The sequence below is a fragment of the Melospiza melodia genome, chromosome 15 (genome assembly GCF_035770615.1).
Source record: "Melospiza melodia melodia isolate bMelMel2 chromosome 15, bMelMel2.pri, whole genome shotgun sequence".
Lineage (NCBI taxonomy): Eukaryota > Metazoa > Chordata > Aves > Passeriformes > Passerellidae > Melospiza > Melospiza melodia.
The window spans coordinates 872,201-889,043 of NC_086208.1; the positions used below are offsets into that span (position 1 = coordinate 872,201).

Genomic DNA, 16,843 nt, shown 5'->3' on the forward strand with positions numbered 1-16,843 from the left:
GGGGAGCCACATTCACCCACATTCATTCTGAAAAGGTTTGGAGCTCTCCTTTTGGAGCTCTCCTTGGCCAAAAGGGGAGCTGAAAAGGTGTTTGGGGGCCATCTTGTTCCCTGCTGCTGACAAAACATGCTGTACATGCTAAACCAGCTCTAACCTCTGTGCGGTCTAATTCTGTATCAGTGCATTCCTTAAGGCATGAACCTAATAACCTGCAATTCAGGAAACCAAGGAAAATACCACTGACAAAAAAACCAAGACAGGTTTTTCCATTAGAAGCTGAAGTTTTATTACAGGATAAGAGTACATAAAGCACATCTAAAATCGATGTGTTCAATGCACTTAATAAAGGTAATGTAATATTAAAGGTACGGTTTCTAAGTACAATATAACAACATTCATATTAGAATGAAAATTGGAGTATTTAAAAGACAACATTAAATCTCTTATTTTTACAGTCATATTTACAAAATGAATCAAAATACTTTTTCCGGGACCGAGTAAAATAACAAACTGGAATATAAGCAGGCTATGGTAAGAGTGAGTTGGAAAGGTCTATGGAAGGGAGAGGTGAAGTGACTGGGTAAAGATCATTAGCAAAGGTTTAGTACAATACCACATCCTCTTGATGGCTTACATTTGCTTGTGGCTAGAAAAGGAATTTGTACATACTGTACACATAACAGACAGCACATATTTACATGTACAGTATCATTGCATTAAACTTGTGTGTATTTACAGAAATTTGAGCATATCACTCAACGAGGTTTTTAAGTCTGTGTGCTTCATCTTCAATCTGATGTATATTTGTAATCAGCATTTATTCTGTTGTTGGTATGTTGAACATTTAGTAAAGAGGGAGGATAAATGTTAACCAAATGGTTTTGCATAAATATATCAAACGATTAAAACAACGGGGAGAATGTGTTCCTGGCATTACCTATAGGTTGGTACGTACAAATTTAAGAGTGAGTCCTTCTCTCTTTGAAAATATCAAAAGGTGACTTAAATCAAGAAGGGAAAACAAAATTGTCATGGCTTATATTTAAATAAGATTGTAGCTTCAAGAGGTTTTTATAATTGTCCTGATAGTGTTTGCAGTTAAACATTCCACTTATGAAAATATACCCATGGTGCAGTAAAGTTTGTTTTTGTTTTTAGGTCAACAGTATGTTTGCTGTTTAAAAAAAATTATTTATATATATATATTCCTTGGATTGAGGGTATAAAAGCAGTGCATGGAAGCCAAGAACCATGGCTTTAAAATTCACTACCTTCTATTATCAAAAAGTGCAGTAAACAGAAACATTGTTATTAATAAATTGCTCAAAAATCTTTGCTAAAGATCTTATAAATTCAGTAATATTACAGAAAAATTCTAATAAATATTTAAAAGGTTAATTACCTCCTTAGTTAGATATTTGATATCCATCAGTTTTTAAGAATGAACATGAAAACAATATCTAGAATGAAAGGAATAGGGGACAGGAATATTTTGAAGGGTACATGACTACGTAAATTAAGGTATACATGGAAAAATAAAAACAAAACCCCCATACCTGACAAAACGTTGCAAATTCCACTTGTTAATTAACTTTAGTTGCTACTGGCTGTCCTTGGATATGTATGCATGGTGTGTACAGCATATCCAGGGACTGAACTCAGCCATCCATCAGGGCAGGTTTACAGAACATTCCTATTTACAGTAACTGGAGTTAAGTGTGTAGGCATGGCCCAGTGACATCCGCAGCAACATCTGAGCGTGTACAGATCCTATTTAAAGTGAGCAGGGAGGAAGGCACCCAGCAGAATAACATCTATACATTTCCAATGCAACAACAGGATAGAATTCTCCAACAAGCCAAATAACTACCTCCCTTTCAGACAGACAGCATACTGGAATTATTTTATACTGGCAGATTAGATGTTTTTCTTATTTTGAATACAATACAGGCAGACTCTTTTAGTAACCAAAAGGATAACAAGCTGGACAGAACAATTTTAATAACATTAATAATTAATAATGTTAATAATGTAGAAAAAAATTCTACATTTGATATCAAGTATCTGTACCGGTGAAGTAATTTTCTCCTTATTAAATATACTATAGAATAATTTATATAATGACACTATGCATTTAAAGAGAAAACCATGTCCCAAATCTTGTACTCTGATACAGGTACTTGTTGGGCATATGTTGGTGTATATATATATATACACAAATATATATATTTATATATAGTTATACTCAGTGAAATTAACAAGACCCAAAGGTGGTATTGTCTAGGAATAAAAGGGGTTTGTTTGTTTTTGTTCACAAAAGTAACTTATCTAGCACCACACATCAGAAAAACACAAAAATAGCACACTCTAGTTCTAAACAGCTATGTCTAAAATAGATTATATAGTAAAACAGATATTATACAGCATAATGTGGTATTTGATAAACAGATAAATATTTGCACTGTGTAGGCTGTTTATAGTATAATTTTATCTATACAGAATGAAAGCAAAAAGTTAACTGTATAGAGGTGAGCAGAACAACATTAAATATTATGACTCCAAAGCAGAGACAAAGTTAGAGTTGAAAGAATAGAGCAAGATAAAATGTTTACAGGCCATTACAAGTCCTTAAATTAGTAGTAAAATAAGGAATCAGTTGCTCAAGTTTAAGAAAGCAGTAAACAAGAGATTTGCATTTACATGCAGATGTCTAAAACTTGTATTTCTTTTAAATCTATGCACAAAAAGTCATTTGTTTTATTGCTTGACATTCAGTTATGGCTAGAATATTTTTAACCTTTTTTTTGTACTTTGGAAACAAGAATATTGTTAAAGGTGCCATAAAAATGGACAACATTGAAAACAGTTTGCAAATAAACCACCTAACACTGCAGTTCTTTATACATTTTAAAAAGCCTTGTCTGGGGTTTGTCATATGTTAAATATATTTAATCTGGGAAAATACATTGTAGCTTGAAGCCTCCCATTGGCCCAAACATCCAATACAAAAACACATCTCCAGAAAAGGAGCAGGCAGACAATACAGTTACATATAAAGAAGCAGCCAGTTAATGTCCTAATACTTCAAATAGTGACCACTGTTCTGTAACTTGCTTCTAAATCAACGTAGAAATGAGGAACATTTTGGATTTAAAAAGGTCTACAGTACGTATGCCTTTTTGTGAAATAAAATTCACTGTATTGCTTATGAATTCTCTGCATTAGATATAGATAGCATTACAGATTGCAAGCTCCTGTAAGGTCTGTGCATCTACATTGAGACTCTGAGGGGTAATTCAGGGTAGTGTTTCTCAAACCGAAAGTCACAAGTGCTTGTTTGAACGATGCCAAGTGCCTGGCTCAGGGTCAGAGCCCTCAGGCACGCCCAGCCGGGCCCCTGGCGAGGCGCCGGCTCCCCAGCACAGAGCGCCGGGCACGGAACTCGGCAGCTGCAGCCCAGCCCTGGCCCGGAGGAGCTGCAGGACTGCACTTGGCAGTGCCCACCGTTCCCAGGTACCTGCAGCAGCTCGGCTCCTTCCCTTAGGAAATGCTGCCAACATTCCAGCTGATCCACACCCCCTGCCCCAGGAAACCTGTCAATTCCAACACAGAGAGCCTGTGCAGAGATACAGCTCAGAGATTGTGCTTTCAGAAACCTTGAGAAACACTAAGGTAGGAACACGAGTACACACAGGACATGTGAACAATGAAAACATGCAGATGTTAACAAAGTGTCATGTCACACACCAAGCTGAACAACTTGATTGCGAAGTTCAGCTTGAAGAAGTAATAAGATTATGAGGGAAGACATACAAGTGAATATTGTGGCAGAAGAAGTGAGCCTATGAGTATTGATCTGAAGCCTTTATCATGTTTTGTTTCTTATTTGGATAGCCTACTTATTGCTATAAAGTTATTGCTATATTCTACCAATGATAAAGGCAAAAAAAAAAAGGACAAACAGCAACATTATAGATGGAAAAGGTAGAATACAGCTTCTGTTTAGATGTTAAAATTCTATTTAGTACCTGAATAAAGTTCCAGAGAAAGACTGTATATTATGTTACGTATTTTTCTCCTCAAGTCCAGTGACTTAGCATTATGTAGCAAGCCATTATCACAGTACTAGAATTAAAGCACATACTGCAAGGATTTTTAAATAAATACTCATTTACATTTTAAAACTTTTCTTTTTGTTGTTGTATTTGGTATTTGTATGCATTTGCCCTCATTTCCACCAAATGATTAACTGACAGAAATACTTAAACAAAAAGAAAGTAAGAGGCTAATATTCAAATATATTAATGGATGTAACTTTAAAAGTGATATATATTAGTATTAATAATTAAAAAATAGTTCTAATAGTTATGTTTCTCCAGCTAGGGAAAATAAAGATGTTCTGTGCAATCTGAACCAGCTAGCACAGGTAGAATTCCATACTCAAGAGAAAATTGCCTATTATTTTTGGATATTGTGTAGTAAGTGCTGTTTCTGGCGTTTATATTAATAGGTTTGTCTATATTGAGGAGTTTAGGAATGTCTAGGGAAAAAAATCCATGTCATTTGCACAGCTTACACTGTGTAACTTGTTTTGTTCATCAAGTACAGACTGGGGATTGTCTATGCCAATCCAAAAAAAGATACTGTAATGCTTGGATCATCACACTACTCAGTTAAAGCATCTTAGAGCTTGTCCATTCGAAGTGTTCCATTGATGTGCAAGTACATAAATAATAGGGTCCACTGCCAATCAGCAGCAGGAATTCTCTTCTGCTGAAGATGCTGGAACACCAACTGACCACACTTGCTAAGTGCCTGTCTGCCTTGGAAAGCCATTCCCAGCTAGACTCAGCTGTCAGCCTGTGAAACCGTAAGTATGCTCTCCCTATTTATTAAGCAATCTCAAGTAACCAACTGGTAGCTGTATACCCATGAAAAAACCCCCAAAAATACCAGAAAACTGGGGCTTTCTCCAAGCAGACACATTGGGTGGAGGAGTCAAATTCACTCTCTTTCCAAGGTAACCAAGGTGCTGCAGTCTTGCTCATTTTGTTTGTAGTTGTTTACTTGCTTTTCTACTTGCATTTTCAAAAGAATGTGAAGCCATAAAACAAAGCTAATTGGGACAGGCTTCAAGCATCCTAGTTTGGCACTGGAGACTTCTGAACATTGTTGGGTTTTGGTGCCATTATAAAATCACTGGAATTGCTGCATTTGATGTACTAAATATGAAAATTTCTTCAGCCGCAGTGTTTCTTTGCAGCCAGGTTTTGGCTTTACCATGAAACATCTGCAGCAATGACAGACAACATTTGAAGTGTTGTTCTTGTACTCCTGCAGATCTGTGTTCCTTTCTATGTGACTTCACTGATGAAACTTAACCATGACCTTTTCATTCTTACTGCATTCTCACAAACGGATTAATTTTCTTTGATAACAATTTAAATACTAAAAAGCTGCTTTCTATTGCAGAACACTGAATTTCAGTTGGAAAAGTAGTCCTATCATTATAAAAATGTTCAGAGAGTATTAAAATTAATTTCAATCATATATTTAGTGGGTCAGCATTTATTTTCTAAAATATAATTGTAAAATCTTTGCATTATTTGGGGTATTCTGTTTTGAGCACAATACCAACCAAAAAGCAGCTCTACTGCAAGAGTGAGCAAGAGAATGAGGCACACATAGAGCATTTAGTTAAAAAAAAATCCAGTTCTCTTGTGCCTCGGGGCAGGGGGAAGGGAAGAAATATTAGCATATTTTTTAAAAAGTAATTTGTTCCACCAGCAGTACTGGCCACCCTGTTGAAGAGTTTTAGAAGATCCCTGAGCACATTAGTTTCTGACTTCTAACCCCAGCTCCAAAATGATAGGGCTTCTCTTGTTGATAACGAGATGGATTGTCATTCACAGTTAAGTCAATCATAAGGTGCTTAATCTATTTACCCTTTTTTTCACCAATCAGCACAAAGAACTGTCAGAAAATAACTTTTATTTTTCTTTTTTAAATAATAAAAGGGCACAAAATTTAAACAATCGATGTTTTGTGACAGTGGTTTAGGATTATTATCTGGCTGCCCCTCAACAACAGACAAGTGATTCAATCGACATTCCTTAGCAAAAAAAAGGAAAAAAAAAAAAAGGAAAGAAAAGAAAAAAGGCAAAAAAAAGAAAAATCCTGTACAAATATGTATTTTTCCCTGAGGGATCAAGGTTACACCCGCAAGTGCTCTATGTACATATTGCACTGTAGAGGAATGAAGAACATGTGCAAAAAAAGCAACAATGATTGAAGCTTACTAATCAAACCTTTTAATCATGACTGCTATGTCATCTTGCATTTTGGAATGTCGGAACACAGCTATTCCTTTAATCTAAAATGTAAAAATAAAAAACAAGAAAGAAAAAGAAAAACGCACCTCTACTATGGCACATTCAATGAAATAAAAAGTTTTCCAAAGACAAATAGACAAATTCCATCAAGAAAATAATACAAAGTTCGTTCGTTTGTGGTTTTTTTTGTTTTTTAGAAAAATTACATTACTTTCTTTCATTGTTTCACATTACAAAATCTTTTTTTTTAATGTTTACACAAATCACATTTTATTGCAGGAATATTTCAAGTGCCATCAAACATTTATAGAAGGGTTAAAAAAATAGAAGTCTCTCTAAAGTGGTCCAGACAAGGCTTTGTATAGAATAAATCTTTTTACCACCTTCTATTTTTGACTTAAGTATTTTGAATACATTTTCTTTATTCCATTGACACTTAACAGCCTAGAAGCAGCCGCTCACACGTCCCACGCATACACTCATGTGCGCACACAATGGACTCTCTCACACACACAGGTGCACGTAGACAGATATCTTGGTATTCATACTAAGATAAGCTAATAAAGAGCAACCAAACTTAAAAACAGCCTCCCTTTTTACCTAATTCCATACGTCAAACAACGCTGGAGGTGATGACATGTATTAGGGTGGTTCATGTGACAGTATAGTCTAGTAGCTCTTCCTAGAAAGCCAGAAAACATCTCCAGGGACACATATAACTCCCAAGGAAAATATCTTTGCAGGCTCTAAGGACTAGGTCATCTAAACTTAAAATACTATGTTTAGTTATCCTAGTGTTTTTATTTGTAGTGAACTGGGCAGATGATGAAAATACTCATGTGAATATCTATTGATCTCCAGTTTTTAACTGGTTGATCATCTGATAGCAGGCCACAGTCCCAGGGGTTTTGCAGAGGGCATTTCCCCTGCTGTGCTGTGTTCTTGCATGGCCATCTCCAAGCAGCCACTCTGGTGTTATTCTGAGTCCCCCTGCATAAAAACCCCCTTGGCAACAGGTGTCTGATCAGTGTGTCTGCTGTTTTTATCCCTCTTCATGAAGGGCAACCCGAAAATTCTACTCTATTGCCAAGTGGCTGTTAACTGTGACCAGGAACACAGAGTTACTTGGGGTGTGAATGTTCAGCTTGATTTAACAAGGTCCCAGTACACATGAGCTCCCACAAACAAAAACAACAGTGCTTTCTGGCCTGGAAGATCAGTCTCAGCTAAGGCCCTATTTGAAACCTTTTTATTGTTATTTATTTTATTACTAAATGCTCCAAGACTTATATTGTCAATGATTTATGAATGTAAATACGCTAAACAGAATCCAAACAAAACCACTGGCGCCTAGATACCTGGCAAAGCACTAATATTCATCATGAAAAGGTAAGAACAGGATGTGACTGAAAACTAATCCCCAATATTTTGCCTGGTAGTCTACATTGTCAGAAGTAGGAGGTGTATCTCACTCTCTAAAAAAGTAAGGTCTTACTTCTCCATTAATTGACACTGAGATTAAGTTTAGTTGATCTTTACAGGACTAGCACCTAAGGCTGGTCACATTCAGAAAACATTTGTTAGTTGAAAGAGGTGCTTCAAAAATAGGAATACACATTAGAATGCAAGTACCATATCATGCCAGTTACTCCAATAAAGTAAACAATGACCCAAGGAAGTGTTTCAGTGGGAGTGGAGTGAGCCCGTGCTGGGCTGTGAGCCACTTGTTCAGGAGCAGGCAGGATGGGGCAGGAAAAAGAGAGCTCTATGGAGCTTTTCCAAAAGGCCTCTCCTGGCTGCACCCCAGGGCTCCCCTCCCACCCTGCAGAGCACACTGCTCTGAGGAGGAGGTGTGGTGCTGTGCTCGAGATGAGGGACAGCTGTAACCTTCCCTGATGTGCTACACTGGGACATGTTTAATAAGGGTCATAGATGAATGTTTCTATTTGACCCCAAAGGAAACATGTTCAAATCACAGAATAAACCTATATTTTGCTAATAAGAACCCGCTGATCTGACTCTCCTTTTTAAAATACTCAGGTTTAGGTGTGCTTCTATTCACTTGTTACTTCTCAACAACTGTAACTTATGTAAGAGACTGTTTACCCTTGGAAGTTAAAGCAGTAGGGCACATTCTGTCTCATTCCTTTTCGTTTTTTGATGTTCCCAGCTTTTTCTTAGGTACTTCATCCAAACTATATGTGTGATGGCCTACAGGGATCCAGTTATGCATCTGCATCTCATCCAACCCCAAATCTACACCTCTGGCCCAAACACCTACAGTTTGTAATGTTGTTTATGTGAACCTGCTTCCTTCAGAACTTTGCTCAGAGATAGAATTCTTCCTGAAGGGAATGGTAATTAATAACACGGCAAGATTCAGCTTATTGGTTGCTTATGTGATACAGGAATCAGAATTACAGAATGCAGGTTTCTGATATTTGTGATTTCCAGGCTTGTACTGAGTACAAACTAATGCTTTCTAGCAACAGCATGCCTTTCCTTTCTTAGTTTGTTCCCGTCTGATCAACTTTAAAGTGCATCTTTTTAAACAAGGAGAGAACAGACTTCTCTGCTCAGTTCCCTGAAACTGAACTGCTGGATGCTGGAACAACAGGGGTCAGTGTGTCTCATCTCACTGAAGCCAAAGACAAACCTATGGATTTGGACAGGCTACAGCTTGGCATTGGAAGGCATTGTTTACAATATGGAGTACAAAAGTATGTAATATTACATGTAAAAAGTACTTTTCTGCAAGCATGTCAATACACACATACTTTTACTGTAGATACAGACTTGAATAAATACTTTCAAACCTGGATTTATGGTGGGCAGGAATACACTATTTAATAGCCTGATTTTCAAAGATGCTGTGTTACTCATTTGTAAATGATCTGTAATTAATTAGTTCAACTCTGACAGTGGAAACTCAGAACCTTTGAAAATGAGGCTTTTGACTTTGAAACATTCCAGTTTGAAAGACTTGAAAATAAAAGTACCTTTGAATTTAACTTCTGAAAAGATTATTTTAATGTAGAAAATTGTTGTTATTTTCAACTCTTTAAAAAAACCTCTAACCATTTCAGGATATGACCAGCCTCTCTTTAAAAGTAACATGGAAAACAGCAGCATAAATACCTCCCAATGTACCAGTACCTGCCAAACCTTTTTCAGTTAAACTTGAATTTCTGGTGCACATGCAACACAACAATGAACACGCTAGCATTTAATTTAAAGAAAAAGGTGCAAAATGAAAGTGCCTTATCAATTCAACAAGAAAAGCTATACCAGTAACTACATTTTATATTAATTAAAACAATATATAAACAATATCTCTTTTGCTATATATAGTCTTCATGCCCATTTACCCTGTAATATATTATAATGCTATTGTTGCTATTGCTATGGACCCTTTTCATGCCGTTCTGTCTACTGGCAAACAGTGGTAGGTGAAAAAAAATCGTCCTTCATGAAACAATGAGCAAGTTGTGCAAACTGATGCTGAAATCTCTGCAATGCACACCAGTCGCTGATTACTAGGTGGACTCTGTTCTGACCAACAAATTGATTGTTCTGTCAAAAGCCTGGGCAGTGAACTACAGGAGAAAACAACCTTCTGACATTAGTACCCTCAGTCTGTGTAAACAGAGGTCAAGGATTGAGAAGTTGAGACAGAAAAAGGGTCCATATTTGTAGGCATAATGGAAATCATATGCATGAGAAAAACAAGTTCAACTTTGTTTCATTGTTTCCCATCCTTCGCCTGACCCCGACCGCCAAGAGATGTGCAGTGTGTTGGCTCCCTAGGTCTGTGCAGGGCCATATAAAGTGTCTTGGTTTTCTTTCTTTTTTTTTTTTCCTTTTTATTCCTTTCTTTTGTTTTAATGTTTGTACTTCAGACATTCTACAAGTGCTTAGGTGATACATTTACCCATCAATTTGCATTGCTGGCTCAAACTCTGAAGTGAACAACTCCTTGTAAAGTGGAGGAAAATGAAGTCGCACAATGTCTGGGTATATTGCTTTAAATGCCATAAGCTTTTCTGTATGTCGTCCACACAGTGCTCTTAAAGTAGACACTTTGCATATTAACTGTAAAAAAATGAACACAAGTCATATGGTCATACATGGAACCAGGCCTCCCAATCTTGCTGTAAGGATTAAAGCTCTCCCAAACCAAATTATTAACTTAACAAGGACATTTCAGATGCACAGTCATGGATATCTGCTGGAAGTATTTAAGTAACGGACTCACAGCTATTTTTGAAATAATATTTTTTAAGTTCTCAGGAAAATGTGGCATTAGGTTTCCTTGCTGGATTGAAAAACAAGTATTTCAGGGCTGGATCTTCACTCATTAAATTATCCTCTTGGAAGAAGGTAATCCCAACTGCTTTTAAATCCACTGTGAATATTATAGAGGGAACTGGCAATGCAATAGATTAGATTTATTTACCTTAATTGAAATAAGGTAAAAAAATATACTTCTAAAATATCATGAGGGTACTCCCTGAAGTTACTGAGTAAAATATTCGTATCAAAGCATATGGAAGACTCTTTCTTCTGACAAAGGTATCCAGAGCATACACTGAGAGAAAATTACATGACCCAGGATTTGAAATTAAGAAAATCTGCAGAGCCCATGCTGGACCATCCTGCTTCTATTGTAAGTAATTCTTTGGTGTGAAACAAAGCATAAGCTCTGGCTGTGCAGAGGTGTAAAAGGAACTACCTCTGCAAGGTAAAGTGCCTATATTTCCCCAGTTCTTCAGATTTACTTCTTGTAACATCACACTAGTTTCTTATTTCTGAGAAATTACATGAAGATACTTGAGTAGGTAGTGCCTCGTTTCCCTAGGCATCACTTTTGGAAGAACTGAGAAAAAGGCTGTGTGGGGAACTTCTCATGGAAGTTGGCAAAGCAAGTTTAGTTTGTGCATTGCATGTTGTAACAACTTAATTGTCATGCAGCAGAGATTCCACAAATACTAAGGCATGCATGTTGTGGCACTGAAATAGTATTCTGTGTGGCAGGAGTGTTGTGTAGGAGAGCTATCATAAGAACCTTCATCACTTTTCATGAAGTTCCACATAAAAATACTCCCTTTCAGACCATTAGCAACCTTGTTCCCTAGAACATCATCATTTCACCTCTTCTAGGTTTAAGTAACAAGGTTCAACTGAGCAGCTCCATTTTGAAGAAAGCATTCTGGGTTTATAAATCAATTAACTGCGCATGAGCTTTACCCCATAATCAGGGCAGTGCTCAGGTGAAGGCACTCTTTCACAGTGCTGTGCCATGGCACAGGATGACCCTTACCTTTGTCAGAATTCCATCTTCTCGGTGGTTCTTCTGTAGGACGTGCTGAAGTGCTAGCTGGATCTTCTGTTGGAGTTTCTCAATTTTTACTTTCTCCTGAAGCCATGAGCGATCTGAATATAAATGGAGTTAAAACCTCTAGTAATGCACACATGGATCACAGTGCACCAGGAAGTACTAACTCTGTTACAGATTCCTTTTATTATTTGCAACCTTCCTTCCAATTGTCATATACTTTCATATAGAAAATGGGCTTCAAAATTAACAGGTTTTGAAATATATTTATTACATGCACTTAAAGTTACTTTTATAAAGCCCTTATTTAGGAGAATGCAATGCATCTGAGTAAGATCTATTACTCATTTGCAAGAAAATCTGTAAAATGCAGGGTGTTTACAAAATGAGGCTAGCAACTTTTTACTGGAAATTAATAGATCATATAATGAACAACTACTTGGAGAGGATCATCTTGCTAAGATCTTACAGAACTTAGAGAAAGCCAGCAGAACTTACAGTAACTGACAGAAAAATCAGATGCAAAGATTCAACTATTTTAAAAAAACCTACGGCTGAACTTCCTGGCAGAAAAGCAGTATGAGCTGCGACAGAACCGTAGGGTTTTGTAGGTTGGTAAGACACAGGGCTAACACACTTCCTGTCTGGCCAACAACATGAGAACATATTTATGGCAGACTCAATAAAGCCACCATTGCTAACAGAATGAGACCATTATGGTGCAGTCTGAACTCACAGTTTCCTTCCTCAGGTGTCAGGCCAGGCACAAACTGACTTTCTGCCCCAGTACCTTGCTCCACCTGACCTAAGAAGCCTTTCCAGGACCTGGAGCACACTGTGCACATTCACTTGTGATTATTAAGTTAATTTAGCCACAGGCATGGCAGACCCAGGCTGACTTTTGGGGTGACTTGGATGTCTTGCACCACAATTCTCAGTGTTCCCAGTCACACTAAAATGGCACTGCTGGAAATTTTCTGTTGTGCTGCAGCAGCTGCAAGCTCACACGCATGGACAGCTGCCTATGGGGGTTCAGTAACTACCTCTCACCAGGACTGGCTCATGAGTCTCACTCAAATGCATTTAAGCCTTTGCAAAGAAGCTGAGTCCTCAACAAGGTGAAAATGTGGAAAATATGGGCTTAGATTAGGATTTCCAATTTAACAAAAGGGTTCCTAAATTCATAGTTTTAATGTGATTATTAAAATAAAAAAAATGGTGAGGAGAAGACACTCAAAAAATGTCCACAATGATATTTCCACAACATCTGATAATTGTAACATTATAATTAAAAAGTCCTGAAAATAAAAACAACCCCTACCAGATAAATCTAGAGGAAATCTTCATCTCTTACCTGCTGACATTAAAACAAACGCAGAAAACAAAGCTATCTCATCTTCTGTCAGGTGCATAGAACATAAACTTTTTCCAAATTCAAACACAAAGCTAATGAAGTCTTCACAACCTGCAAAAAAAAAAGCTAAGCTCTTGTTACATTGTTTAAAACTACTTCAGTGCTACAGAGTTATTGATTTATTCTGATGGAGATGAGAAATAGATGTAAAACACTTCAAAGGTGGTCTTCTTCTTAAGGACTGTGAAGTGATGGCAGTGAGATCTCACTCATCCTTGAGGGTATTACTCCACTCCCACAAGTTCCCAGCTCCCACATCCTGGCAACCAAGACTGACAAAGTTTTGCACACTGTATCTTTTCTACACTGGGTTCTCGTGGGGTGAATATGAATAAATCTCAAGCCATTTACTTTCAAGCTCAAAATTGCTCTACCTTTGTTTCTGTTCTAAATGGAACCTTGTCATGTCAGTGTGGACCGAAGAAGTTCTGACTTTAAGATTATTGAGCACACAGAATGGGGGAAGAGAGGCACACAGGGACATGCAGGAAGCAAAGGGAGAAGCCAAGGTCTGACTGAACACGGTTCATGCACAACAGGAACTCTGTCTCCTTCCACCCATTCTCCTGCTCACACAGGTTATTCAGGTTACTGCTGCTGTCACACATGCAGGTACAGTCTGCAAAGTGAGCCCTGCTCTGAGGAGCATCACAACCTGACAGACAAAGGTTTTCCTCAGCCTAAACTTCTGCATACAGCTGGTAACAGATCCAAGTTATATTTCCTCAGAAGCCAGAACTGTTTGTGCTCTGACCTTGTACCTTGAGGTGTTTTAGAAAGCCAGAGAATACTTCAGTAATTGTCCAGCATTCTCCACTGATGTATTTTCACTGCCTACAAAGTAGCTTACAGCCCAAATCTATACCCAGTGAATAGATCCTTTTAAAATTAACAAAAATATACAGGAAAAAATTTCAAAATTATATGTAGTTTAATTTAAAAAAATTATTTACAGTGTTTTACCAGCAAATAACCGGACTTGGCAAAATTTAAAACACCATTAACATCTTCAAAGCAATCACGTCGGTATATCCCAAATTAGCTTAAAATCTGCTGCCTTTTCCAACAGGATACATGAAACATTACATTACATATGAAGTCTGGGCTTATCCTCTCAACAAGTCAGTCCAAACAGCTCTACCCTAATCAAAATACTGCACTTCAGCACCAACAGTCCTTTACTGCACAGCCTTCAGCTGTTTTACCTCCTGAAATCAGCTTGGCCTCAAACAGAGCCAGAACACAGCAGTCTGAGCTCCAGAACTCTTTTATTTGAATACTATAGACTGATTTTTCAAAGCAGCTGTTTTCCCTTGCCTTTCCACCGTATTATATTTATTCTGGTTTTTGGGGGTTTGTTTTTTTTTTTTTTTTAAGACACAACAATTCACATTTCCTTACCTAAGGACTTGAAAACCTCTGGGCTAGCATACTTGCCATCAAAGTAGACTGTGTTGTTCTGGGAGTCAAAGGCACGGCACATTCTGATGAACACAACCTCTAAAGACCCTATAACAGAAACAAGGGATGTTTGACTAAGGAAGGAGAGCCTGCAGTTGCAAAGAGCAAGTGAGAATTTAATAACAATGCTCTGCATTCACTGTCAGTTTAGTAGTGTAGTAAGTTGCTGTGGTGTAACAAAGCATAGTTTGGTTTGCTGGTAGAATTACAAGAATTCCCATAAACCCCTTTAGAAGTTTTTGCTAAAGCAACTTAGCTAATGGTAATGAACTTGAGTCATTTTTTTAGAGTAATGAAGTCTCTGAAGCCAAAGCAGCTCATTTATATATGTGTTCACCAAGCCTTAACAACTTGGTCCAGTATTTGTAACCTGAATTACTCTTACAATATCTTGCATAGAACAATTTGGATTTTTTCCTTGAAATATTCACTATTAGCAATCAAAAAAAAATTAAATCCAATTTTTACATCTTAACACACTCATTGCTCCTTTTATCCACAATGAAAATTTATTAGATAGACTTGAACTCCTTCTCCCCACAATAACTAAGATGATGTTACTTCAAAGACAGAAATTTTGCAAGGTTTTCCATTATTTAATTTTAAAAGACCATTGTACTGCATATAAATATATGTGTATGCAACCACTGCATGTAACACGTAACACCTTCCTCAGGCAAAACTAATAGAAGCAGACCTTAAAGCTGACCCACATACCTGCTTTTAAAAGCACAATTTGATCATTTTGACACAGCTCCATAAAGCCATCAATGCGTTTGGCAAATTCCACTACATACTGTATAGCTTCTGTTATTTTGACTGCGCATAACTGCCACATTACCTCCCTTTGCTGTTTGAGAGAAGAGAAATGAAAAAATTACTAACCAAAGCTCACTGTCAGAAAGTAAACTGAGCTAAAGAAAACCAAACAACAAATTGAGTGAGTTCCCTCCAACACTCCTGGCTGCAGTCTGACCTCAAAACCAGAGCCGCGTGTGGGTGAGTGACAATGCAACCACGGAAGACTCCTTCAGTCATGTCACAATAGATCCAGCTCGGAGTACTTTTATCATAAGCCAAAAATGTCAAAGTGTAACAAGTTTGGTCATTTCAGTGGGAATTTTATTCACTGCATGAAAATAAAATGCCAATTTACACCAACAAGGCATGATCATATTTTTCCTGTCAGCTTCTGTATTTTGTACAGAATGCAAATTATCAACCTAGCTCATCTTCAGAAGAATACATATAAATATGTCCATATATGAAGATCATCTTGATAAAAACGTAAGAAAAACATGCAAGTAGTGAGTTTTTCCAGTGTTGAAAATAATGCAGAATGAAATCACCTAAAGTAGAAAAAATTGTACTCCGAAAGATTAAATATTTTTCTGTGGAAATGAAAAATATGTTCAAAGAACAGTGTGCTTCAGCAGTGCTTCCCAAGGCCATTTTCCAAAAGTAGCCAATTGGCAGCAGCTTGTGGAGAGAAGGCACGTTGGAAATAACACTGATTAGACCTTACAATAGCCTGGTGGCATGGCAGCACTGTGCTGCTGCTCCACAGGTAAAAGCCAAACACTGAGGGACAACTGGAGCATGAATCAGGATTACAGTGAACCCCCAAGGCTGGAAATCTGCTGGAGCTCTGTGTTTATAAACTCCAGCTAAAGCACAGCACGTAACATCACAAACTTGGTGGCTTCGCCTTCTGTTGTTGTCGATCCAGGACATGACAATTTAAGAGAAGAAAATAACATGCCAATTAGGATTGAAACAATTCCTATTATTTCCTATCCTTTACCAGAGACAGATTTTAGGAGAATGTCTTTGCCTTTTCCTATACCTCTAAAAATCACAAACGCAAAAGATATCGTGACCATACTGCTGCTTTTGATTCTAGTGTATTATTTTTTTAAACACACAGAAATATACATTCCTGATAGTAAGGAGAAAGCAGTGAAAAAGTGAATTTTGCAGTGTGTTATGGAAATACCATGCTTTAAAGAAACCATGCCGTATCTTGGCATGCTTTTATACCTTGTTCTGATAGTTCTCAATTTCTTCCTGCAGAAAAGTTTGCCATGTTATCTGCTGTAACTCCTCTCTCAAGTACTGGCAAGTTTCCATGTGTGACTTGGAAATATTTTGTGCAAGATGTTCTAGAAGAAAGAGCAGAAAGCGACACGCGTTAGAAATGCAAAGCTATACCTTCAGACACGAGAAAAGCTCGTACATTTCAGCTGCAACAGGGGGAGGGGAGAGGGTGAGCTGAGAGAGAAAATGGCTTTGCTTTGACTT

The 16,843-nt window shown here is 37.5% G+C and overlaps 1 protein-coding gene across 5 annotated transcripts in view; it reads right to left on the reverse strand.

Annotated features, from left to right (window-relative positions):
- Nucleotides 1-261: 261 nt before the first annotated feature.
- The window catches only part of RORA (RAR related orphan receptor A), a 359,385-nt gene continuing 342,803 nt past the window's right edge, over nucleotides 262-16,843 (reverse strand). For all 5 annotated transcript variants that reach the window (XM_063169264.1, XM_063169267.1, XM_063169263.1 and 2 more), the window contains 6 exons: nucleotides 16,583-16,704; nucleotides 15,260-15,392; nucleotides 14,483-14,590; nucleotides 13,022-13,132; nucleotides 11,653-11,765; nucleotides 262-10,424 (listed from right to left, as the gene is read on the reverse strand). In XM_063169264.1, coding sequence (XP_063025334.1) covers nucleotides 10,260-10,424; nucleotides 11,653-11,765; nucleotides 13,022-13,132; nucleotides 14,483-14,590; nucleotides 15,260-15,392; nucleotides 16,583-16,704 — 752 coding nt within the window. In that variant the 3' untranslated portion in view covers nucleotides 262-10,259. The remainder of the gene's footprint in view (nucleotides 10,425-11,652; nucleotides 11,766-13,021; nucleotides 13,133-14,482; nucleotides 14,591-15,259; nucleotides 15,393-16,582; nucleotides 16,705-16,843) is intronic.